This window comes from Lepidochelys kempii, chromosome 3, assembly GCF_965140285.1.
Source record: "Lepidochelys kempii isolate rLepKem1 chromosome 3, rLepKem1.hap1, whole genome shotgun sequence".
Classification (NCBI taxonomy): domain Eukaryota; kingdom Metazoa; phylum Chordata; order Testudines; family Cheloniidae; genus Lepidochelys; species Lepidochelys kempii.
In genome coordinates, this window is record NC_136382.1 from 155,287,105 (window position 1) to 155,314,583 (window position 27,479).

Consider the following 27,479-nt stretch of genomic DNA (forward strand, 5'->3'; position numbering starts at 1 on the left):
TGCTACAGTCCCAGCCCTTCCTCCTCTGCCAATCCATCCCTATTGTGTAGTTGCCCGTGTTGTTGTGCAGTGTCTGATTATATGTACTGTTTGGCACAAGAACCATGTTTTCCTATATGTACCGTGAGATATCTAACAAACTTTCAGGTGCACTAATAAATAGCAATAATTATTTCCTTTGTCTAAAGTAATTCTACATTGATATTTCCAGCAGAGAACCAGGTCAAAAAGAAAACTTTTAATAGTGTTATCAATTAAACACAATTTTTTAGTACATAAAAACTCTGCTCTTTAATTTTCTGAGATTAACAAATGCCTTCAATTTCATTTCTCCCACTCCAGCTATTTCTGTTATGATTTCCCAAATACATTTTCCACATTTGTAAAAAGTATGTTAAACATGTTACATTTGTACATACTCATAACTCAGAAATACATTGACCACTCTCTTTCAAACTTTTCCAACAAAAAAGTATTCTCCTCTGCAGTCAGCGTCAATATAGCAACTTTCAATCCAAAAGGAGTTTTTATTAGAAAGTTAGAAAGAGACTCATAATAGAGCCTACAGTATAACAAAAGCCTTTTTTACAGCTTTGACTCTGGAGCCACAACTACTGGCTCCAGAGGTGTAAGAGATTGTTTTCTCATCTGTGTCTCAGCAATACTTTAAATTTGTGTTCAGTTGATTAAGAACTGGTTGATATAGTTAATTTCAACACTGTTATCTTACTATGGCTCTATTGATTTGCTTGATCATTGTTGTTCACAGTAACTTCTTGGCAAATGGTAACTTGGAGATTTCTTAAAATTTAAGAATAACCCTATTTTATTTCAATAGTTTGGAGTTTTCACATTGTCATTAATTTTTTTTTTCCAAAATGGAATGTTACTTACTTTTAATTATGTTTCCTTTTCCCATCCTCCCTCTCACAAATGGTCTCATACACAGCTGTAAGAACGCCTGATGTTTTTGCTTAACTTTATGCCCTGAAATGTGTGGGTTTATGCTCCTTATATGTAATGTTGCCAAACATAACTGCAGCAATTTGTATCTAATCCTTTTTTTTTTTTAATTCTATAATACCGTATTGTGACAATGAGTTCCACAGGTTACATATGTATTGTCAATTTCCTTTAATCAGTTTTAATTGTATTGCTTTTATATTTGTCCCCTTGTTCTTATATTATGAGAAAAGGTAAATAGGAGTGACTAATAAATCTTTTCTGTTCATTATTTTTTATATTTCTATCATATTACCTCTTGTTCACATCTTCCCTAAACTGAGCGGCCCTAATCTTTACAATCTTTCTAGGCATGGAAACCTTTCTGGACTCTAATCATTATTGCTGCCCATTCTTTGACCTTTTCCATTTCTACTGTATCTGTTTTGAGGTATAATTGGAATCCTCTGATGAAAATTTTATCTATAAAGCAACACTTTCCCACCTTCATCCTTGTGAGCATTGGTTTTCTCATAGTATTCTTTAAAAAGTTAGATTCCTTTTTATATATATATTGGTTTTTCACTCAAAGGAATCTGCATCAACAGCCCAGTTAGTTGGGTTCTGAACTTCACCATATAAAGGTTTTTGTGTGCTCTCTGGGGCATGCAATACAAGAGAGAGATTATGAGGGAGCTCCCCTTTCTATCACCATCAACCTAGGTTTACAAAAGTTTTTGTAGAAACCTTTTACACTCCCTTTTATACATGTTGTTTTCCGCCTATAACATTCTCTTTCTCTTGGATAGCATAAGGCAAACTGTTCTACATATTTTACACAGGCATCATGAATCTCTAATGAGAAAATTAGAATACAATTAATCTTGGAACAAAGGGGAATTAATCAAGCAACTAAAGAAACTAAAAGGTATAGTAGTATTAGAGTTCTTGTACTTTTATATTAATCCAATAGCCTCAAGAAATCTTAAATTTTGCAAGATCATCTGTTTAGCTTTCCACTTTTCTGCCCAGATTTTAGTTTAAAATACGCTAATTATAAGGTTAGCTATCCATTCATTTTATGCTGCATGGTTTTTTTTCCTGAAGAGAAAAAACGTCAACTGCTGGAGATAGCGATCCTGTCTCCAGAAATATATTTCATCATTGCATCAGCTGAGCTACTATTCATACATTAAAATTATTTTTTTATTAAAAGGTTTATTTGGTTTGAACCCAAGACAATTATATTTAAAATAAGACTTTTCTTAGTATATTCACTTTACCTACAGTGAGTGATATGCCACAAGCTAATTGCTGCTTGAGTTTTACTGCAGGAAGGTCCACCAGTTGATATAACAAGAGCCCAGTGATGATAATACTTTTCTCTTACAAGTGAGTCTCAGTCAAGGCTCTTATGTTATTCTGCAAACATTATTAAACCCCAGCACGGGTCAGTGTTAATGCCCCCATTTTTCAGATGGACAAACACAGGAACAAAGAACTTAAGTGACTCACCCAAGGACACACACTGAGGGCTTCTCTATATGGGAAAGTTAGTGTGCAGCATAGCAAGGTGTGTATTTGCAGTGCACTAACTACTTTACACTAACTCCCCTTGTGAACTCTCTATTATTGCACACTAAATATGCCCTGCGGCCGTTTAGCTTAGTACTCTTTAAGGTGTATTAAACTAAAGTGCACAGTAAGAATGTCCACCTGGGGAGTTAGTGTGGAGTATGTAGTGCTCTGTAAATTCAGAGCCTAGCTTGCTCCACAGTAACACCCTGTATAAACACCCCGGAGGCCTGGTCTACGCTACCGTGGTAAATCGATCTAAGCTATGCTACTTCAGTAAATTAACGTCACTGAAGTCGACGTAGCTAGATCTACTTACCACAATATCTACACTGCACTGTGTCAACGGGAGACGCTCTCCTGCCAACTTACCTTATGCTTCTCAGGGAGATGGATTATAGAAATCTATAGGAGAACGCTTTCTTATCGATTTAGTATGTCTTCACCAGACTTGCTAAATCGATACCGCAGCATCAATTATAGCCACGCCAATTTAGCAAGTCTGGTGAAAACGTGACCCGAGTCTTTAGCAAAGCTGAAAGTAGAGCTCAGGAAACCTGACATACAATTTCCTGCTCTAGCTACTGGACCAAGGTGCTTCTAGTTTTTAATTTTCATTTTTTACAATAGGAGTTTCATATTCCTGCACCTGCAAGTCCCAAAGATTGATGCTATTCAAAGACTCCTACCCAGAACTCCCAGAGACTAAACAAAGGAAAGCTGTACATTTCCTTTACTCTCCAACAACCAGATTTTGAGCCCAACCTTGACCAGGACTCTCTTTTTCCAGGTAGAATAATGGGCACAATTTTGTCTCCATGATTATTTGCGTCTGCATTTTAGATCACTCAGATGTTTATGTCAAATTGTGTCCTGTAGTCGGGAACTCAGACGTCTGAGTGAACTAAATTGTAGTGGATGTAATTACAGGCGTAAAATTGTTCCTATAAAAATGGAGCCCAGTGCCTGAGAACCCAGTCCTAAATCACAATTTCTGGGGTGAGAATCCTTTTGTTTATTTTATTTTTGGTATCCTTTTTAGTTTGCAGTAGATTTAAATCAACATGCAGTATCTTTGAGCTTTTACCTTACTATAGATAGTGAGTTGTTGGAAAGGGGAGAAAACAGTATCAAACTTAGATTGAATATTTCTTAATAACAGGAGTAATGTTTTGTTGTCTCATTGTATTGTTAAGCTCTTTGTTGCTGATTGAAGCAGAATTTCAATGTTTTTGCACAACACCACATTGTTAATATGATAGGGAGGATTTGATTATGGGTGAGTGAGTCTGAAAATGGTAAATTTATGACAAATCTGGGATCATGGTTCTCAAGGCAGCTTTTGTGGTCACATTCTTTTATTTGATGTGGTTCCTTCTGTCTCCTGTGCCAAACGGTGTAATGTACTAAAAGTGATGAAGCTGCAAAAAAAAAAAAAAAGAGAGAGAGAGAGAGAACTGTTTAGTAACAAAGGAGAAAGAAAGAAAACAGAGCAGGAGATCAAAGACCATAATACCTGTCTTCAATCTGGAAGAAAAGAGAGAAGATGGGAGTTCCTTTTCACATGCTTCAGGCTGCTCTTCCTTACAGCCATCCTGAATGACAGATCTCTTTAAACGCTTGCCTCTGTCTGAAAAGAACTTGCAATTTCAAAATAAGGCAGGACAAAGTGTACATTGAGAGCATTAACAAGGGTGTATCCAGGTAAAAGAAAGGGCTATTCTGTATAAAGCCTGCCTTCCATCACCAGTAAATGGGATTTAACATGTTTTAACATTGGCCAATCCAAGAGACAAACTCCTAAATTTAAAAAAAAACTTAATACAAAAACAGGTTCGCCATGTCCAGGCAAGTTTTTGTTTGTTTACATTTTCAAGTCTGAGTAATTTCCAACCATATGATTTTTATAACCACTCAAAAATGTCATTTTCTGATATTATTTTAATGTGTTTTTTGCAGCGAGAATACAGCTTATTAGTAAGATTTCTGAATACAAATAATGAACATATAGCACTTGGTGATAGATGTATTGCTGTTGCATAATATATTGACACTGGGTACAGGTATAAATATGAGTGTGCGCATCCTTTCATTGTTCCAGACCTTGTTCACAAATGTAAAAATCTTTTCACTTCTTTTCCCCTCACAGAGCAAAATTAAATTGCTATTGTGTAAGAGAACTCCCACTCGAGTATACAGTGTTACCTCAAATGCATGCTCCTTCCTTTGCTGATGCTGTTGAAAGGGAAGCTGATGCATGTGTTCTCTTTGCTGACAGTAAAATAACACAAGACTTAGGTCAAAAGTGTCTGGGGCTCCTAGTCCACATAATGATGCAAAAAAAACCCAAGTACTGTATATTTCTTTCTATCTACAGTAATATGGACCTCATCATGGTAGTAGCTGAGTGCATCACACTCTTTTTAATAGTGTTTATTCTCACAAAATTCCTGTGAATGCAGGGAAGTACCATTATCTCTGTTTTACAGATGGGAAACTGAGGCACAGAAACATTAAGCCCTGGATCCACACAAAGAAAGTGTAGGTACCTAGAAAATCAGTGGAACAACACTGGGATCCACAACACCTGAGTTAGGCACCTAGGCTGCATGAACCAAGTGTAGGGAGAGAATGGCTCCTAAGAATGGGATCCACAAAAACCAGCACGCTACGTGTGGAGTCATCTAAGCTAGCCAGTGGGAGATGCCAACTAGAGGGTTGTGTCGTAAGTCCTGCCCCTTTCATAGAACTAAGTCCAGGCTTCAGGGTATCTCTGCTTTTGATCCACAACCAGGACCTCCTCACCTGGAGTTAGATGACTTAATTGCCTACACTTTTTCTTGCGAGAATGAGTTAGGCACCTGCCTACCTCCATACAAAATGACTCAGGGAAAGGGGGAGAAAAGGAAGAGGCCTCTGTTGTAATCGTTAAATCCCTTCTCCTTATCAGGCAGAGGGGGGAATTGAACCAGGGTCTTCTACATCCCCCAAGTAAGTACCCTAACCACAGGGCTAACTGCTATAAAGGAAGCCACTGCCACTTCCTCCAGCTATTTTGTGTATAGCTAGGTGGCCTCTGAACACAGTTACTGAATTAGGCCGCACAGGCAAGATAGGCAGAGGAACGCCAAACTGACTTGCCCACGGTCACACAGGAAATGTATGGCACAGCACAGAATTGAACCTGGTCTCCCAAATCCTGAATGCTGTAACCACTGGGCCCTTCTTCTTTCCTGTAGCTCATTTCAATTATGAAAGAGGAATCTTTTAAGGAAGGTGGAGTATGAATGTGAATTTATTTAGTTCTTTGCATGTAGCATCTCAGGCACAAGTGCAGAAACTTCCGTAAATTTGTGAAGAATAAAGTAAAAGCAATGACACTGAACCTTTCTCAGGGAGAACTATTTAACTTAATTAGGTTAACTTTGGATTGTATGTACAGAGGGCCTCCTAAGACTCAGCTATTTAAAAACATGTAGCAACATGGGGACAACAAACAACCCAAAACACATACGCAATATCATAAGCTTAAGTTTACGGCAGATATGTTAATTGCAGAACAAAACCCTCTATTAATGTAGATTGGCCATTGGTTGAATTTGACAGTGGGAGTCTATAAATATAATTAAAGTTTGATTCACAGAACAAAGGCCTTTGAAAGATGCTAAAAAACCACTAGAAAACTTGATTTTAAACACAATCTTGCTTAGTTGTCATGTAATTAGGCTTACTCTGTTTGCAGTTATTGCAAAAAAAAATATTTTTCCTCATGATATTCCCTCTGCTTTCTTCTCTCATTAAATCAACTCCAAAGAAACAACTGAAACTGATAGTATGTTGCTTGACATTGTACAAGCGCATAGTAAGAGAGAGTCCCTACCACAAAAATCTTACGATCAACTTTGAGGTGCGACAAGTAGGTGTTTAGGTATGAATAAGTACAGCAACAAGTTAGTATAACAAACTGGGAGTTGGAGCAGCAAGGGTAACTTTCCTAAGGATAGGAAAACATAGTTACAAAGACTAGTTACATACACAATATAGTTATGTTTGTATCATAGATGGCAGGGTCTAGCACAGATAGATCTACATGTGCAACTAAATCCTAATGATGCAACATCTGCTAAGATTGTTGCTTTTTAAAAGTTTTTTCTGCATGCTAATACAATCTTGGTGGTGGGGCATCTGTTAAGATTGCAGCCTTTTAAAGGCCTCTTTAAGATGCTAAGCAGACTACCATGTGACTTTCAATCTGGTTCTTGCTTTGCAGGTGTTGTCTGGTGTGAACCTTGATTTTCTGCAACCTAAGTTTTGATTAAGCTTCCCTCCATTCTCATGGTAGATGCATTTTGTTGCAGCAATCTCCAGATAAATAGAAAAAGAAATCACAATAGATGGAGAGCCTTCACTGGAAACTGTAAAAAGCATGCACAACATAAGAACATCTATTTAAAACTCTTGGAAAATGTATTGAGCTACTTATGCAATGTATGTACGCTACCTCACTTTTTATCTTTAACTGTATCCATTGGAGTAGGAATTCCTGGGTTCATTTTCCAACTCAGCCAGACACTTCCTGTGTAACATTGAACAAGTCATTTCACCTCTTCCCCAATTGTAAAATAGAGATAATACCTCACAGGGCAGTTGTAAGGCTTAATTAATTAATATTTGTAAAATGCTTTGAGGTTGTTGGATGGAAGGCACTATGAAAATGCAAAATATTATTATTTTATTCAAGTACTTGGCAAACAGATTTCCAGCCCAGCACAAGGAAAAAACATGCACGTCTGCTCAGAGTTCCACCTGGCCCTGTTTACCTTTATTTTCTTTAAATAAATTCTGTGCAGCCATTTTCTCTTTTCAAAGAAGGGGGTTTGCACCAGGATTCCCTCCTTTCTATGGAAGGACCCCATTCTTCCATAGCATAGTTCTGGTTCTAGACTATTCTCAGTGGTAGAAGAGGACAGGACAAGGAGTAATGGTCTCAAGTTGCAGTGGGGGAGGTTTAGGTTGGATATTAGGAAAAACTTTTTCACTAGGAGGGTGGTGAAACACTGGAATGCGTTACCTAGGGAGGTGGTAGAATCTCCTTCCTTAGAAGTTTTTAAGGTCAGGCTTGACAAAGCCCTGGCTGGGATGATTTAATTGGGGATTGGTCCTGCTTTGAGCAGGGGGTTGGACTAGATGACCTCCTGAGGTCCCTTCCAACCCTGATATTCTATGATTCTATGATTCTTAAAGACCCTACCTTTTATTAACCTACTTTGCAGTTGGGCAGGGTTAAGCTCAGTTTCTGTCAAAATGTTTTATAGATCAGCCAAAGGAGATGGCTTGAGAGTGATGTGATGCATCTTGCTTCCCTCAAGGGGCAAGCATACTAAGTCTACAGCAGTTCCAGCCTCCACTGCGCTCCAAACCTGGGACCACACAGAGCAGCTTGCCATTCTAATCCATTAGATCAGACTTCTTAGAAATTTAGATAATTGCCAGGTTTGTCATCTGGGAACTGGCTTATTTACAGGCTATTCCAGGCACACTGTACCAGGAAGGAGGAAGTGTTTCTGGCTGCTGGGAAGCTGGACCAAGCCAGAATTCTTGGAAGGATTAAATCACAAATAGCTGCCCTTTGTCTTGAATCATGTCCTCTCTTGACCTACACTTCTGAGAAAGACCATCCTTTTCTTGTTGTGTTTCTCAACCTTTCTTTCAAGCCCATGAGAGGACAGTTTCTAGACCTTCACAGAGGAAAGGAATAGGGTACTGCTAGCATTCTCATGGTGCCCAAAAGCGGGAGAAAGAGGCATGCACAGTCCAGATGAGAATGACGGAAAGGACTGATGAGGTACGAGAGACATGTCCTTCAGAGCAGAATACAAAGGCTGTGTTGATTTGTCTTTGTTCATATGGTTAATAATAATTATTACAGTAAATTCTAAAATTACATTTACATAGCTTCCTTTTTTTCAATTGTTTCTTTTGAAACTACTTACAATGTTTATTTTCTTAAAGTAATTAGATCACTTGAGATCATTCAGTAAAAGCAATGCAATGGCAGGCACTAGTATGTTTACCTGTTGAGGCAGATATTTATATCAGTTAGCAGGGCTTATCAGTATGATGTTGGATAGTTTCTGTTGAAATTAGGTTCTGTCCTCTGACTTCATAACTACTGAAATATGTAACGATTGGAGTAAGCATCATCTTAAAATAAACTTTCAGTAAAAGACTCTTAACAGCTGGAATATCTCACAGTCTAATTCTCTCATAATTTAAAGGTTTCAGAGTAGCAGCCGTGTTAGTCTGTATCCGCAAAAAGAAAAGGAGGACTTGTGGCACCGTAGAGACTAACAAATTTATTTGAGCATAAGCTTTCGAGAGCTACACCATCCGATGAAGTGAGCTGTAGCTCACGAAAGCTTATCCTCAAATAAATTGGTTAGTCTCTAAGGTGCCACAAGTACTCCTTTTCTTTTTGCGAATACAGACTAACACGACTGCTACTCTGAAACTTATCAAGGGTTGTGGTGGGTTCTCCATCACTGACAATTTTTAAATAAAGACTGGATGTTTTTCTAAAACATACGCTCTTGGACTCATTCTGGGGAAGTTCTATGGCCTGTATTGTACAGGAGGTCAGATTATCACAGTGGTTCCTTCTGGCCTTGGAATCTATGTATCTATGAAAAAACTTGTGAGAATGCACCTACAATGTTGTATGCAGTTCTGAGCCTCTCAATACAAGAAAGAAGTAGATAAACTGGAGGAGATTCGGAGAAAAGCATCTTAATGATCATGAGGTTGCACAGTCTGCTGTAGGAGGAAAAACAAATTTAAAAAATCTAAATAGGTTTACCTTGGTTAATGTCAACTAAGGGGATATATAATGAAGACCTACAAGTGTATGATGATTTCAAACCTCAAAGAGAAGAATTGGTTAAGGTGAGCCAGTGGTTAAAATTGAAAGCAATAGGGAGAAATTGAGCAAAGGAAAATGGAGTGAAAAGATAATCTCAGAAAAAAATCTCAACAAGAATGATCTGATGAACTACACAGTAGCCTCTAATGGACCATGGCGGTAATCCTTGTCACTGGAGAGACTTAAAACAATCCTGGACAAAGCACTGAAAGGAACAGTCCTGCATTAGCCTAGGGATGGACAGTTTCCCATTTCCAACTTCTGTGAGTTAGATCAGTCTGTCACAGAGAGTCTCTTTAAATTACTCTACATAAAAGAATAAATGGACACAAATCAGACGTCAAGAATTATAACATTCAAAAACCAGTCGGAGAACACTTCAATCTCTTTGGTCACTCGATTACAGACCTAAAAGTGGCAATTCTTCAACAAAAAAACTTCAAAAGCAGACTCCAACGAGAGACTGCTGAATTAGAATTAATTTGCAAACTGGATACAATTAATTTAGGCTTGAACAAAGACTGGGAGTGGATGGGTCATTACACAAAGTAAAACTATTTCCCCATGTTTATTCCCCCGCCCCACTGTTCCTCAGACGTTCTTGTCAACTGCTGGAAATAGCCCACCTTGATTATCACTACAAAAGATCCCCCCCGCAGCTCTCCTGTCTCTAAGGTGCCACAAGTACTCCTTTTCTTTTTGCGAACCCTTGATAAGTTGTTCCTATGATTAATTACCCTGACTGTTTAAAATGTACACCGTATTTCCAGTCGAATTTGCCTAATTTCAGTTTCCAGACATTGGATTGTGTTCTACTTTTCTTGGCTAGATTGAAGACCCCATTATTAAAAATTTGTTCCTCATTTAGGCTGAGATCAAGTCACCTCTTAACTTTCTCTTTAAGTTAAATAGATTGATCTCCTTGAGTCTATCGCTGTAAGGCATATTTTCTAATTCTTTAATAATTCTTGTGGCTCTTCTTTGAACTCTCTCCAATTTATCAATATGCTTTCTTGAATTGTGAACACCAGAACAGGACACAGCATTGCAGCAGTGGTCTCACCAATGCCAAATACTGAGGTGCAATAACCTACTCCTACTCAAGATTCCTCTGTTTATGCATCCAAGGATTGCATTAGCCCTTTTGGCCACAGCATCGCACTGGGAGCTCATGTTCCGCTGAGTATCCGCCATGGTCCCCAAATCTTTTTCAGAGTCATTGCTTCCCCGGATAGAGTCCTTCATCCTATAAGTATGACCTGCATTCTTTGTTCCTAGATGTATACATTTACCATATTAAAACACATATTGCTTGCTTTTGCCCAGTGTAAAAAGTGGTCCAGATGACTCTGAATCTAGGACCTGTCCTCTTCATTATTTCCCACTCCCCCAATTTTTGTGTCATCTGCAAATATTATCGGTGGTGATATGTTTTCTTCCAAGTCATTAATAAAAATGCTAAATAGAGTAGGGCCAAGAAGTGATCCCTGCAATACCCCCATTAGAAACACACCTGTCCAATGATAATTCTCCATGTACAATTACGTTTTGGGACGTATCAGTTAACCAGCTTTTAATCCACTTAATGTGTGTCATGTTAATTTTATATCTTTCTAGTTTTTTACTCAAAATGTTATGCGGTATCAAGTCAGATGCCTTTCAGATATCTAGAGTGACAAGGTGGGTGAGGTAGTATATTTTATTGGCTGTCTGTTGGTGAGAGAGCCAAGCTTTCGAACCACACAGAGCTCTTCTTTATCCCAGGACCGACAGGGCCACAACTACACTGCATACAAAAATCTAAGTGTATTACATCAACACTACTACCTTTTTCAACCAAACTTGTAATCGCAACAAAAAAAAGATATCTAGATAGTTTGACAGGACATATGTTTCATAACCCCGTGTGGATTGACATAAAATTACCCTCCTTTAATTCTTTATTAGTTGTATAGAGAAGGGCTCTCATTACTCCATAACACAGTATGTCTGCATCCCTAGATTGCTTTAAGCAATAGAGCTTTCCAGCAATCTCATTTTGATACCTTTCTGCCCATATTTCAAACTTCCCTGGCTTTTTAAATGTTCTCTGTGTTCACTGATATTTGCAACACCTAAAAGTTAGCTCAGTTTACAAATATATTATGATTAAAGGAAGTAAATAAATTGCCTTATTTTAAATTAGAGTAAACGTGCTTTTGCATGCTTGTGAGCACACACCTGCTTTGTTTGCACACACATTCCTGATCTGCTTACACACTTGATTACATAAGTCCTAAATGCTAGACCTGTATTTCATCTATTTTAGAATTTCATTTATTTTCTTTTCTCTTGATAGAATTTAGAAATAGTTCTCACATTTTGCTATACTCTTCCATTTCATTCTCCACATGTATTATTTTTTAAGATGCGTTTCCAAAAATTTGTTCTTTTTCTGTTGATACTGTTGTATCTTTCCAGTATTTAAGGATAATCTTCATCCATTAGTTAATTCGGTGAAATTTATCTACCCTTTTTGTACTGATATTTTGATTCTACTAAGTAGTGCACCTGGATACATTAAGTTGAAGAAGCTTGATTCTTTTTTATGATCTTCTTAAAATTGTTTGTTTCTTGGACAACTGCAGATTACGTGTTTGTAGTCTCCTGTTTCCTTTAAGCACTTCCAGGGGAGATAACTTCATCATTTTCTATTAATTTATATTAAAGACCTGTAAAATAATTATAAAATATGTTAAAATGTATCCATTTGTGGTTTGCATGCTCACTAATACTATAGCTTCTCTCTATTGTGTTCATTAGTAAGTGCTTGTTTGAGGAACATGAACTCATTCCTCAAGATTTTTTACATACATTGACACATTTGTAGTGCTGCCAAAATTAATATTTTCTACCCTAATTTTTGTTTATGGTTCTAAAAAACTCCAAAACTGTTTTTGTCCAAAAAGTCTGACATCTTTAGGGGTTTTTTTAATCCAGTTTTCCCAAAACATTATCTTCCCTTTTATCTTTGTTAATAGATTACCACATAATTAGATGTGCCTGAGCATTTTGATGAGTCTTTCTTTCTTGTACAGGGCATGTCACCGTTTTTCCCCAATAATGGATTTAAGGGGATTAGTGGCATGCAGATTTTTATGCAGTTTAAATGCATAGATATCTTATAATTGAACATACATTCTTACTTGAGTTCATATAGGATGGATTTATTTCCTTAAGCTCAGTATATCTACGTTTTAATTTCCAGGTAGTTGGCAAAATTGGTTCTTAATATATGTCACACATGCTTAATAGGGATTTCATTTGCTAAGGGAGTTTTTAAAATATCTTTTCACTAGTTCAAATTAAAAATATAACCAGACTGGAAAACTCCTCTTCTATGAAATCAGCAGAATATTAATTAAGGAGAACATTTGTAAGACATTTTTATGGTGAAAGGGCAACATATTTTTCCTCTTAGAAATGGTAAGGCAAAGATTTTTCTCAGGCAGACTGAGAATCTTTATAGTAGCAGCAAAACAACTACCCTACCTTCTGCCTTCCATCTCTCTCTTCATGGTTTGGCGGGCTAGCTCCATCTCTGCTGTTTTAAGCATGCTTTGGTTTTCCTAGGATTCAGAGTAACAGCCGTGTTAGTCTGTATTCGCAAAAAGAAAAGGAGTACTTGTGGCACCTTAGAGACTAACCAATTTATTTGAACATAAGCTTTCGTGAGCAACAGCTCACTTCATCGGATGCATACTGTGGAAAGTACAGAAGATCTTTTTATACACACAAAGCATGAAAAAATACCTCCCCCCACCCCACTCTCCTGCTGGTAATAGCTTACCTAAAGTGATCACTCTCCTTACAATGTGTATGATAATCAAGGTGTGCCATTTCCAGCACAAATCCAGGGTTTAACAAGAACGTCTGGGGGGGGAGGGGTTAGGAAAAAACAAGGGGAAATAGGTTACCTTGCATAATGACTTAGCCACTCCCAGTCTCTATTCAAGCCTAAGTTAATAGTATCCAATTTGCAAATGAATTCCAATTCAACAGTTTCTCGATGGAGTCTGGATTTGAAGTTTTTTTGTTGTAATATCGCAACTTTCATGTCTGTAATCGCGTGACCAGAGAGATTGAAGTGTTCTCCGACTGGTTTATGAATGTTATAATTCTTGACATCTGATTTGTGTCCATTTATTCTTTTACGTAGAGACTGTCCAGTTTGACCAATGTATCAATGTATTTGATGGCATATATCACATTGGTGGATGTGCAGGTGAACGAGCCTCTGATAGTGTGGCTGATGTTATTAGGCCTTGTGATGGTGTCCCCTGAATAGATATGTGGGCACAGTTGGCAATGGGCTTTGTTGCAAGGTTCCTGGGTTAGTGGTTCTGTTGTGTGGTATGTGGTTGCTGGTGAGTGTTTGCTTCAGATTGGGGGGCTGTCTGTAGGCAAGGACTGGCCTGTCTCCCAAGATTTGTGAGTCCACCAATGTGATATATGCCATCATGTGCCAGCAATGCCCCTCTGCCATGTACATTGGTCAAACTGGACAGTCTCTACGTAAAAGAATAAATGGACACAAATCAGATGTCAAGAATTATAACATTCATAAACCAGTCGAAGAACACTTCAATCTCTCTGGTCACCTGATTACAGACATGAAAGTTGCGATATTACAACAAAAAAACTTCAAAACCAGACTCCAGCGAGAAACTGTTGAATTGGAATTCATTTGCAAATTGGATACAATTAACTTAGGCTTGAATAAAGACTGGGAGTGGCTAAGTCATTTATGCAAGGTAACCTATTTCCCCTTGTTTTTTTCCTAACCCTCCCCCCCCCCCCCCGACGTTCTTGTTTAAACCCTGGATTTGTGCTGGAAATGGCCCAACTTGACTATCATACATATTGTAAGGAGAGTGATCACTTTAGATAAGCTATTACCAGCAGGAGAGTGGGGTGGGGGAGGTATTTTTTCATGCTTTGTGTGTATAAAAAGATCTTCTACACTTTCCACAGTATGCATCCAATGAAGTGAGCTGTAGCTCACGAAAGCTTATGCTCAAATAAATTGGTTAGTCTCTAAGGTGCCACAAGTACTCCTTTTAGTTTTCCTAGACATTTTTAGGCCTGCTCCACACTAGAAAAGTTATACCACTATAACTACTTCAGTTTGAGGTGTGATATTTTACCAGTATATCTATACTGATATTAACCTAATGTCAGTGCAGTTATATCAGTATAAAGGTGTCTTAAAGGATATGTCTATACTTGCAGAGTTTTTGCGGTGTAAGTTTCACCGGTGATAGGAAACCGGTGAAAGTAAAGCACTGGTTTGTGTACTCACTTAATTCCTCAGGCGCCAGAGACTGTTTACATTAGCAGCACTTCCATCGCGGATGAGAGCAGCGCTCGAGGGCAGCTGTCCCACAGTGCAGCTCTCTCCAGTTTGACGATGGGTCGTGTGATCGCGGCGCATCCTCGGTCCCTGCACAGTCTCCTCTCCCCAAACACTGATAAGCTCCAGTAGCTCAGCATTGCTCCAAGCAGGGGATCGTGGATAACCATTGTCACCTGGCCAGATAAGTGAGCACTTGCCAAGAAAACAGGAAGGGGAGTTTCAAAGTTCCCTGGGCTTTACAGGGGGAGGTGTGAATGTCTTTTTTTACCTCACAACAGAACAGCAAAGCTGCTGGCCAGAGTGGTCACCTAGGCATTGTGGGATATCCTCCGGAGGCTAAAAGCTGTTTACACAGGAAGAACGTGTCTTCACTTGCACATGGCTGCAAAAGCATCACCGGTAAGAGCTGCATGCCTCTCGTGGAGGTGGTTTTCTTTTTGTGGTGTAACTTCTGAGTTTCACTGCAAAAAGTCATTGGCAAGTGTAGACACTCCCATGGTTTTTGCGCAAAAAAAAAGGGACTTTTTCCACTTTAAATGGCAAGTGTAGACATGGCCTTAGAATGGCATTGCTTATTGGTTATTTCAGTACCTGAACCAGAGTAAGCTATACTGGTATAGGCATTTTTATACTGGTATAACTGCTTTCATAGTAGAGAATTGTATTGCCACTTTATCTATAATTGTTACAGTTAAAGTGGCAAAACTCTCTAGTGTAGACAAGCCATTGGTCACAAATTTTAAATAATCATTCAGAGTCTGGAAAATGGATTGCACTAGGGCAATATTAGAAAAGAAGCAGCATTTGAAAACTGTTAGAGATTCTTTTATGTCTGTTGGAACCAAAAGAGAAATCTCTGATTTTCTTTGTACTATTTTGAGCATCTCCAGTGGAATCTTACTGCTGAGAGGAGCCTTAGATTTGAGTGCAACTGAAGCAAGGGAGACTGTGGGATGGGCAGTAGCACTTCCTTTGTTTAAAGGTAGAAGTGTTCAGGGGATATATTTGTATAATATAGGGAGTGGTGATTGCAAACTTGACATGGCCCGATCATTATCATCTTCAGAGTAGGATCAGAGCCCACTCTTAACTTGTCAGGATGAGGACCCTGCTTCATTCCTCCAATCTGAATATAATTTTAGAATTTTCTGAGGGGAAATTAGTGTTTGGCTATCGGACCGCGCTTTTGATGGCCGGCTAATACGTTATGATCATCCATAAGTGACCAGATAGCATTCCCATACTCCTCAACACATCACCTTGGAAAATAGATGACCTGCAACAAACAAAGCAACCAAGAAGGAAACTAAAGTTGTTGACAAAAAATGGCTCCATATTTGACTAATGACAGCATAATGAGTTTTGTTCCTCTGTGGCTGTGATATACATTGAAATGTTTTCTTTTTCTTATTCAATCTTGCATCTGCAAAGTCCAGACCTACAGAACTATTTCATGTGATGAACAATCTGCTGACTCCAGACTGTTTCAGTAACAGATTTCAGTGTACCTCATAATGATAAATTTTCGATTAGGCTTCTATCCTTCAAAGGGTTTTGCCAGTACAGAACCTTCTACCTAGACAAAGAAAAAGTTGGTCAAGGCATAAGAATTCATGCCCGAGGATCCCTTTGTAGGATAAGGACCTTGCTTTGCAGAGAAGATCTGTTGGATCTTAATGTTTTTGTGGGAGAAATACATAAACAGCGTGAGACAAAGTAACATCTTAACTTTTGGAGCTTAGTTTCATTTATAGAGAAGTACTGTATGTTCAAAGAGAGATACAAGCCATGACCTGTAAGATAGGTTCAGGCCCCTTTATGATTGGTAAAAGACAATGGGAAGGATTTAGGTCTGTTGTTGAAAAAACTGGTATTGCCTTTATCTGGGTGTACAATCAACATTTAAGAAAAAGTAGTTAGGGCCTTGCTTGCAGAGGAAGCCATCAGATGAAGTTCCTGGCCTTGACAATTACAGTCCTCCCTCAAATCTTCCTTTTATGGGAAAGGCTATTGAAAAGGTTGTTCCAGTGCAGCTTTGGGTTCCTCTCACTGTCCTAGGTTTCTCACATTCTGGTTTCTGGTCTAGGTGTGGTACAGGGACAGAATTAGTACCTTTATTCAGATGATCTTTTTCTAGTGATGGACAAAGTTCAGGTATAGAGCTAGTCAAGAAAAGGGGAGGGCACATAATGTAATTTTAAAACAGTGCAGCCAGCTCCAGTCAAACGTTCATGTTGATTTTATTGGATATGCCTTTGATATGCTTGACCATGAAGTGTTGATCTCACACTTACAGGATTTGGTAGGGATAATAGATATGTTATTTAGTGGCTCTCGAAGGTGTTGAGAAACTACTCTTTTTGAACTACTGTGGAGATAAGTGGGTTATTTATGGATGCTTGGGTGTTACATGGAAGGCTGTTTATACTGTCTGTTGTGTACAATTTGATGCAATGTCTGGTTGCATTTAAGCTGCTATGAACCTAGATGCAATGGTGATAAAAATAATACAAATAATTAAATAAATAAAATTAAAACTATTCTTCGAGAGGATGGTTGGTATGTCTGCCACTCCTAGTACGAGCACGTAACTCTTCCAGTTGGAGGGGTTTGATACTCTTGGTTAAAGACGTCTGCTGTCAGTAAGGTGTCAGCAGTATACAGTAAAGTTACGGTTTGTATCTCTAATATTTATTACATAGTCCAGGGCTAATAAAAATCAGTTTGTAACCTTTTCTTAGTGTGATGCTGGGCTTTTTACATTGGGAAAGGTAAGAATCACTAACGTGTCCCGTAGGAGTAGCATCTGATATATTGTGAAATAAAATTATTTTAATTTTAGTGCTCTTGGAGGCTCCTCTGCCCTTCACATCCCAGCTTTTCCAGGTGGAGGCTGTCTCATTGACTATGTACCACAAGTGTGCCAGCTGCTAACTAACAAGGTAAGTTAATACAGAGAACGTAATTTCTCCTTTCCTTCTTGTGTACCTTGCAAGCACTTTTATGAAACCACTGTGGAAACAAAGGATTCTACTTATTCGACCAGATGATTTAAGTAAAGCAAACTCAAGCAAGTTAAACTATTCAAGTAACACCATCTTATACCTGATCTTGTGAGAGACTGAACATTTTCATGTCCCAGTAAAGTCAGTGGGAGTTGTAGGTATACAGCATTTCTTGGGTTTTAAAGGGGTTTTCTTATTCTTTTAAGGTACATTAGGATAAAAATGTCACCCCAACATATTATTGTTCTCTTGCTAGATAAATAGCAATGTATAGCCATTGAATTTATCTTTCAGTGGAAAGACATCTAACTATCCCTAGATTACTGTCGATTGTGAGCACTTGACAAAAGGTCCTGTTACAGTGATATTATCTCAGCTGATTCATCCAGATGGACTGATTCATCTTCTCTGATGAATGTTGATATAGTAAAGTAATAGCCACTTACCTTTTCCATTAATGGAAAGTTGTATTCCGTTTGGCTTAGAGTCTCAGCCAAAGAGAAGATTTATTCATTAGGTACAGTATTTTGAAAATTTTCTCAGATGATTTAAATGTAGTTTTTAACTTAGAACAGTAACTTAGGGTCAGATATTCAGCAATCTGGTTACTGTAGATTCCCTATTTGTCTTTTTTATTTCATATTTTTTGTTTTTCTTGTTTAAATGAGGAAATTAAATGTCTTTTAGAAAAGGTTCCTTCAAAATGCATTTCCATAATTATACAGAAATCTATCTTTAGAGCTGTTTTGTTGTGGTTTTCTGTTAAAACTACTTTCCGTTTTTGAAACCTACATGTACACAGGACTGTTTTTATCCTTTTTTTAAACAAAGTTACTTAAGCAAACTTATCATCTGTTTTCCTTTTTCCAAAATAATGCTTCAGATCCCACACAAAGCCTTCAAACTGAGCACTTTTTTATAAACTGAAATAAGTCCTATTTCATAAATAGAATTATTTTACTTTGAGAGAGTATAACATAGCTCTGAGCACTGATTGTATCAAGGTTATTTCAAATAACTTAACACAAGCATTTGCCAACCAAGGAAATCCAATGTTACCATAGCCAACACAAATAAACTATATATTTTCCCCACTCTTCTTTCTCTCTGCATTAAGAGGCTCTAAAAGAGTTAGTTTCCATTATGAAAAGCAAAGTAGGATTTGTATAAGTGACTATGAATGGAAGCATCCTATAGATATAACATAATGAGTTGGGAACTAGATACTCCTTCAGCCTAGCATCTTTGGTGTTGGTTTCATCATGAGTCAAACCTTGCTTATCTTGCAAGTAATCCATTCAAGTCAACAGAGCTATTCATGTAAAGCAAGGACTATTCAATGGGCTCAGATCTTCCAACCTAAGTGTAGTGGTCTGGATCAGTGCTGGGATGAAAGACTTTCAAGGGAAACTCAGGATACTTCAGAATTTGGTGCTGACAATTCAGTAAGTGGCTCTCTTCTATCTGGGTCAGCCTGAAGCCAATAATACAGCTTACTGTAAGGAAGTACTCTGCTGCTAGAGATGCTGTTTTTCAGATGACACACACAATTATGGTCCTAAGCAATTTTCTTAACAGGATGTTTCTCTAGCATCCTGGCCAAATGCTAGCTCAGCCAATTACATATTGCTCATCTAAGGTTCTTTCTATTGCTTCAACTGGATATGATATTCTTCTTCACTTCTTATTGCACAGTAGTGCTACTGGGTGCTGCTTCACCTACAGGTGAATGAAGACAGCCCTGTGTACAGTTTGTTTGAAAGGCATTTTAGGATCCTTTAGGATGAAACATGCCATCTAAAAGTAGGATGCAATGTTATTAATATTCTGTAAATAGATTTCTCCCATAAAACTAGAAAAATATGAAAAGTTGGGAGCCTTTTCTTTCTGTAAAATGTCTTCATAGCTTTAGGTTGGCTTTTTTCCCCCCCAGGTACAGTATGTTATTCAGGGATACCACAAGAGAAGGGAGTATATTGCAGCTTTCCTGAGTCACTTTGGAACGTAAGTCGTCTTTTAATGCATCTTCTCCTGTAACAGCAGCAAAAGCAAAATTATTTTACCTTTCTGATTCACAGTTAGATGTCTTGTTTGTTAGCTGAGGCAATGACATTCTACCTCTCATTATAAGGTTCTGCTGACACATTATATATAATCCTACTATAGCAGCTACAATCAACAGGATGACTTGAAGCTAGAGGTAAAACTTGCTGTAGGGCAGGAGAGCATGCTTATTACATGACCCTTGTATATAATTAACTTCCACTGGATAAGTCCACATCTAGCATCTTCAGAAAATGATGCACATGGGCCTTCTCCTGGTAGTGATGCTAACAAGCAATCCAGCATTATTACTTCTGGAAGCCAGCCACCACATTGATTCAACTCAGGAAGTAAGCTAAAATGAGGAGGAGATAGTAGATTTCATCCCTTTGGGAAGAAACTGAAGTTTCCTTATTTCTGTATAGAGTGACTACAGAGATACTATGACAATAGGCACATCAAAAAATGAATGGATGGATGGTTATAGAGAGACTGTAAGGAGGAGCACCCCAGATGGTCTGAGGTGGCACAATGACACCTAAGGAGAGAGGCAGTCTCTTTTATGGATCCAAACCATATAAGTCTTTATAGATTGATATCAATGACTTAAATTACCCCATGGTGCAAATCAGAAGTTAGTACAGACCTTGGAGAACTGGTCTGACTAAAAACATGATTTCTTTTCTGAGAATCATTCAATCCAATCTGTGCTACAGAAAACCCTCCATCTGTGCAGTTGATTTATAACACAGTTCTTAAGGGAAAAAGAATCCATCTCCATAATGACCAAGTAAACTGTGCTAGCATCCTGCTGTGGTTTAAACATGACCGTAGAGCCCATCTGATCCCAGGGTCGATAAGATAAAGTTGTTTACCTCTCAGTTGATGATGAAAAGCATGAAACGCACATGGTACATAACAAATTAGTATCCTGAAACATTCCAGTTTACATGTTCTGATGCTGTCATACACTGGTTTGGGTATTTAATCCATTTCGGGGGGGGGGGAAGGGGAATTGCATAAGCAACTGAATCAGAATTTAGGTCCTTGTGTATTATTTATGACAATGTGATAAATTTTACAATATACAAAAACTAAATTAAAAAAACAGCAGCAAAAATAACAATAACAACAACAGCACCACAGTAATTTGACACGCCTGAGTGTTTAACAATATAAGATAATCAGGAATCGAGGATGAAGATATTAATTCAGCTGTCATATGGATTTTTTTTCTCTGTGACTAAAAAATATGTCCATGTGAAAGCTCTTCTTCAAATTTAAAATATGATTTGTGGATTTTGAATGTATATTTGTATATTTTCGATGTATAAATTGTCAGATTTAGACTCCACCTAAGACCAGGGGTGGGCAAACTTTTTGGCCCGAGGGCCACATGTTGGTATGGAAATTGTATGGTGGGCCATGAATGCTCACGAAATTGGAGGTTGGGATGCAGGAGGAGGTGAGGGCTCCAGCTGGGGTGCGGGTTCTGAGGTGAGGTTGTGGGTGCAGGAGGGTGCTCCGGGCTGGGATCGAGGGGTTCAGAGGGCAGGAGGGGGGTTAGCGCTGGGGCAGGAGGTTGGGGCGTGGATGGGGGGCAGGGGTGGAGACTCCAGGCAGCGTTTACCTCAAGCAGCTCCCGGAAGTAGCAGCATGTCCCCCCTGCTCCAGCTCCTATGTGGAGGCGAGGCCAGGCAGCTCTGCGTGCTGCCCTGTCTGCAAGCGCTGCCCCTGTAGCTCCCATTGGCTGTAGTTCCCAGCCAACGGGAGCTGCAGGGGCGGTGCTTGGGGTTAGGGAAGTGTGTGGATCCCCCTGGCTGTTCCTACACGTAGGAGCCAGAGGGGGGACATGCCGCTGCTTCTAGGAGCCACGCGGAGCAGGGCAAGCCCCTGACCCTGCTCCCCTCCTAGAGTGCCAGAGTGGGGCAAGCCCCAGACCCCACTGCCCAGCAGGAGCCCGAGGGCTAGATTAAAATGTTTGGAGGGCGGGATGTGGCCCCTGGGCCGTTGTTTGCCCACCCCTGACCTAGACTATTGGAAGTCAATGTTATGACATGGGTCCCTAGATTTTCAGTAAGGTCTCTGCTTTTTACATCTAACTTCAATGTCATAGTGTATTAATGATCTCTTTCTGAGTAACATACATGCAGTTTTGGGTAGATATGTTCAGTTATTACTGAATTATCATTGCAAGTGCCATAAGCAGAGCTCACTGCATTTTCAAAAGTATCTTGTTTACAATGACTATAGCCATTCCTCAGATGGAAGCTCCATTATTGTGATGGAAGTTAGAAAATTATTCCATTTGAGAGGAGCCACATGCAGCCTGCATTTGGATAGAACATAATAGCAGATAGTAAATAAAGTAAAATCTTGAGTATTTTCCTTCGCTTTAACTCAATATCCATTTGCTTATTGTTTATTATTGTAAGGAATATTGTGTAAAACTGTGTTCTTGTTTTATATTTCTGTTTTTATAGTGGTGTGGTGGAATATGATGCAGAGGGCTTCACAAAGCTCACACTGTTGCTGATGTGGAAAGATTTTTGCTTCCTTGTTCACAGTGAGTAGCTGTTAAATTGTTTCCTGTAAAAGGAAAAAAGGCAAACAGCTTTGACTATTTTTATTTAATGACTATGTATTTTTGATGTGGCCATCACACTTTTGAAAACACAAAATCTTGACTGCGATTTGAGAATGAGGGATGATTTATGCAGATAGATCTGATTTTCTAATTTATAAAAACACCAAATGTATTCTGGGAAAGTCAGGGCTGGCTCTACCATTTTTGCTGCCCCAAGCAGTGAAAAAACCTGTTGCCGCCAAATTGCCACCGTGGACGGCAAGGGAGAGAGAAGCTGCCGCTGAATTGCCGCCATTGCTGGCGGAATGGAGAAGCTGCTGCCGCGGAAACTCTGTCGCCCCTTTCTGACTGCCACCCCAATCACCTGCTTGGAACGCTGGTGCCAGGAGCCGGCCCTGGGGAAAGTGCTCCAGTAACTTGCCACAAGGTTCTAGCAGCACATGTTGGCACCCAGGCCATTAGTGTGCATAACCCCGGGGTACCCAAATTCATTCATCACTTGCCACGAACCAATAAATTTGTGGGCGTTTTTAGATCAAAATAATATACACATCCATAATGTTTCTTGTACTTGTATTTTCCAAGGTAAATGAATAGAAGTTGTTGCTTTTTTCAATTCACCCTCTAGAAAAACCTGCACCTGATCACCTTTGTTGTCCTCCTGTAGTTAGAGAGAGGACAGCCACAAGCAAGATTTTAGGACTCGGTGGGCCACAGTTGACACTCCAGCTATGTTTTGGGCATGCTTGATGCAAACACTTTAAACTAAGTTTGTAAATCAAGACAGCACTAGAACATGTTGTGAGAATGAGGTGACTTGATCATGACCTACAAGTATATACATGAGAAAGAGATTTCTGATAGTTGGTGGCTCTTTAGTCTAGCAGACAGAAATATAACCAGTTCCTTAGGGGTTGGGAACTAAAGTTTAGACAAAGTCAGACTAGAAAGAAGGTGCATGATTTTCACAGTTACAGTAATTAACCATTGGAACAACTTACCTATGGATGTGGTGGATTCTCCATCACTGGAAGTCTTTAAATCAAGACTGGATATATTTCTGAAAGATATGCTATAGCTCAAACGAAAGCTGAGCTTTATGAAAAAATTACCAGGTAAGGTTCTGTGGCCTACATTGTGCAGGAGATCAGACTAGATGATACCAGTAGTTCCTTCTGGCCTTTAAATGCATGAATCTTAGAAACACAGAAATACAGAGAGTATTTGGTTTGGGAAGGAGTATCTGTGCTCTGTCCTCAGACTGTCAATCATCTTACCCTTTATTTATTTATTTTTGACTAGTACTCTTCTCTTCTCTTCTTTGTGGTGCCATTTAGTGTGGAACAATGATAAATGCCGCACTGCTCCTGCAAGTATTGTATTCTGTTAGCCCTTTAGTGCTGGAATATTCTTGATTGTATTCTTTCTTTTTTCTTTAATTTGGGACAATTCCTCCTATGGGAACACTGATGGTGGTGTCTAAATAGAAACTTGCTGAATGCAAGAGACTATAATCATTTTCGACTCTAAAGAAAACATCTGATCCTATTGTTTATGAACTCCAGAAAATTTGAAACTGGATGTAATTCCCACTATAGCTGTAGGACTTACAGCATAAGCCAATAAAGAAGGTCTAGTTGGACAAGTCAACCTTTCTTTATACATTCATTTCCCACTCCATGCTCTCACCGGCCAGGGGTGTCCTAGTAAATGTTCCTTCACTTTCTGCATCATTGTCCCCATCTTTTTCCCCAACCCTCCCCAGACTTCTTCATCCCTATTGTCTTTAGTTTGGTTTTAAGTTGTATTAAATTAAAGTTTCCCGTGGAGCAGATTTTTGTCTTGAGAGAAGAAAGCGTGGTATTAGCCCTAATAAACATGGAAGTAGCTAGGTTTCATAAGAGTCAAAATTCAAACTTCTGCTAAATGGTAGAGCAGTTTTTAATTGTTAAGTAATATTCAGAGCTCTCTACTTATGACTGTCGAGCCCTTGAGAGGTATGATTATAACGGAACAGCTTGTCACTATGAATTAGCTCCAAGGCCTTGTAAATTGTGCAGTAACTTATCTGTGCAAGTCATTGCATCACTTGCTTGTTGAATAACCCACTGCATAACTTAAATAAGTTACATGTACTAAAGGATATTGCAATGAAACCTACATTTCATTTCCTGAATAAAGTAATGCAGACTTTCATCTCTTAACCACTGAAATGACTGTGTATATTATGGTTGAATATTTATCAGCCTGTTGTTAAAATGTCTAGCACAGATAGATTTAAGTTGAAAAAATGTTGTACTTTATGTATTTGCTATATGGAAAAAATCTTCAGAGAATAAATAAAGTATAAGTGAGAAAAATGAGGAACTGTGCAAATGTGCAGAAGGCATCGTGGCAAACCAAGTAAAAGGAATAAGATTCTTTTTAAAATAGATTTGCAGCTTATGTAGACATACCCACGCGGGCTTTCATCTAGCTAGCTCACTAAAATTAGCAGTGAAGTTTTGGTGGTACAGGCATTAGTGTGGGTTGCACAAATGATTGTGTACCCAGGGTTCATAGAGTAAGTAGCCTGAGTTAAGTGAAAAAGTAAAGGACTGAAACTGTAAAAGGTAAATTGGATTTTAAAATAATAATACAGTGGTACAGAATACTGTACTTTACATACACTAGTCTAATATTTTATTAAAGTCTTTTTTCTGTTGACTCAACTCAGGATTTATGTCTACTGGAACCCCCGCCTCCACTCCAGAACAGTCTCACATGATCAAAAGTACAGTATTGTGCAGTACTTATGAAATAAAGGGCACAGTAAAGGAAGTCTGTACAGCTTGTCTTGCAATATAGGAGAGCTATCTAATTGCAGACTTCAGCAACTATTTTAATCTAATCATTATGTGAGTCTATCAAAGTCAGGTCAAAGTGAGGTCACAGGAACTGTTGTTTTAGTAGTTTAGTTCTAAAAGTTAATCAAGTGTTTTCAAAAACATAGAAGAGAAGAAATGAACATTCAGAGAAGTTCATGTTCATTCACTTGGGAGAGGAAGCCATTAACCAAGTTTAATGTTAATAGTGGTGTAGTTGAAGAGTAACTCTATTCCCTTTGCTACTGTTTTGTAACACTGATGTTTTTTCTTTAGTTTTGTAGATAAGATGATTCATTTTCAGAGACTTACAAGGTCTTTCTTTCCTTGGCTATGTACACATGCCTCACGTTAATGTTAATACAGATTTCATGGGTGTGTGTCCAAGGTTGACTAGACCTCTGGATATAGACACGAGAGAGAGAATGTGTTACATAATTATTTTGAAACTTGATCTTTACTGTAGATGTACGTTTAGCATCTCAACACAAATGAGATTGGTAGAAGATAGAAGGATTGGAAATAGTAGCTAAAAAGTATCAGTGATGAATTAGTGGTTGTTTGCTTCTTATAATGGAGGATTCGTAAGGATATAGGTTTAAATGGAAAGATCTTGCTTCTTTGCTCCATATATCATCTTATATCAACGAGCATGGTAGCTTCCTTCAAGTATATTGGTAGCTTCCAGCAAGTGTGTACTCTCTGGGCAATCACGTACCTTTTTGAAGCTGATGGGCACACTTGACTTGGGCAAAATGGAAAAAGCAATTAAGCTCCTTTTATGTAGTAAGATAGCTGGAGCACTAGAAGTCACCACCCCAAGCACTGACCAAATGAAAGGCTTGAGCAAAAAATTAACTTCGTAAGAATGAGTTGGTTTCACTGGGAACTGATTGCAAAAGCAGGGGTTGGGGGTATTAATTTGATTTTAGCTGTACATGTTAGAAGAAGAAAGCAGCCAGAAAAGTAAGGACAAAGCCAGAGAAACACTGATAGCATGACCCTGAGAGGAAGCTGGGAGAGAGAGATTATATTGGGCAGAGCTTTGTCTGGAAAGGAGGCTAATAGCCAGCAAGGACACTGCCTGCTCTGTTTGTTCATACTGTGTTCAGAGAAACAGGTGTTTGTGTCCATGTTTTGTAAATAAACAGGATTGCAAGAAATAAATACCTGACTCTACCATCAATTTCTCCTCCTAATGGAAACATCCTGCAAGGCCTCAAATATTGGCCAACCATTCAGACCAAAAAGGGCAACCTATTGTACTGTTTAGTGTCTGGTCATATTTGAGTCTAGCTGGCTTACTTAAAGAAGAACTGTTGCTTTACCTTGACATGTATTACAGTTGTCCTTTGAGAAGTTGCTTCTGCAGATTCCTAGTCCAGGAGTTACTGTCCTGCCACACAAATCATAGAACAGTGTAAAGCAGTAAAGTCTCTAGGGGATAGGCGAGAGGAGACATTGATTTGGAACCAAGAACATAAAAGACAGTGCACCCTCTCACAGTTATTCTCTGTCTCTCAGCAGATTTGGTCATGAAGCCAATACCTTTCTCTTGTGTGGAGTTAAATATTAGGAGTAAAGAGTGGCTAGCACTGTAGGGTCCTGGTCCATGACTGGGGCTCCTAGGTGCTACCACAATTCAAATAATAATAAAAATAATAATGTTAATGAGTTTGATAGTTTGGAGGCCTTGTCAGTTTTTCCTCCCATGTGGGACTTGTTCTCATACCATTGGGTGCTGAAAAGAAAATAGTCTTCAAGAATTGTTCCTCCGATTCAATCAAAATATCTGCCAGAAATCGTGACTAATGGCTAAAATTCCAAGCAGATCATCTTATGGTTCCTGCTCTCCTTGGGGTTTTGAACTTGATTGGCTCCACCTCCTCCATAGGATGTTGTGTGAGAAAAGCACCGTCAGCTAAATGTCTGGGAAAACAGGCAGTCCCATGGTCCAGGTCATCTTGCAAATGGAGGACATGGGTTACAGCAGTAAGAGTCTCTATTTATTTGAGATAGTTGGCACACATCTTGATGGTTCTGTGTTTTTAATTAAATATTTGAAATTTTTGTTTTATAAACTAAAATCTCTCCTGATTATTGTATGGTTCTTTTTATTTTATTGTTCGTGACGGTGTGGCTTCAAGAA

The 27,479-nt window shown here is 38.7% G+C and overlaps 1 protein-coding gene across 8 annotated transcripts in view; it reads left to right on the forward strand.

Moving 5' to 3' along the window:
* The window catches only part of BABAM2 (BRISC and BRCA1 A complex member 2), a 298,493-nt gene that overhangs the window by 225,847 nt on the left and 45,167 nt on the right, over positions 1 to 27,479 (forward strand). For all 8 annotated transcript variants that reach the window (XM_073338599.2, XM_073338597.2, XM_073338593.2 and 5 more), the window contains 3 exons: positions 17,674 to 17,773; positions 19,770 to 19,840; positions 22,363 to 22,445. In XM_073338599.2, the coding sequence (XP_073194700.1) occupies positions 17,674 to 17,773; positions 19,770 to 19,840; positions 22,363 to 22,445 (254 nt within the window). The remainder of the gene's footprint in view (positions 1 to 17,673; positions 17,774 to 19,769; positions 19,841 to 22,362; positions 22,446 to 27,479) is intronic.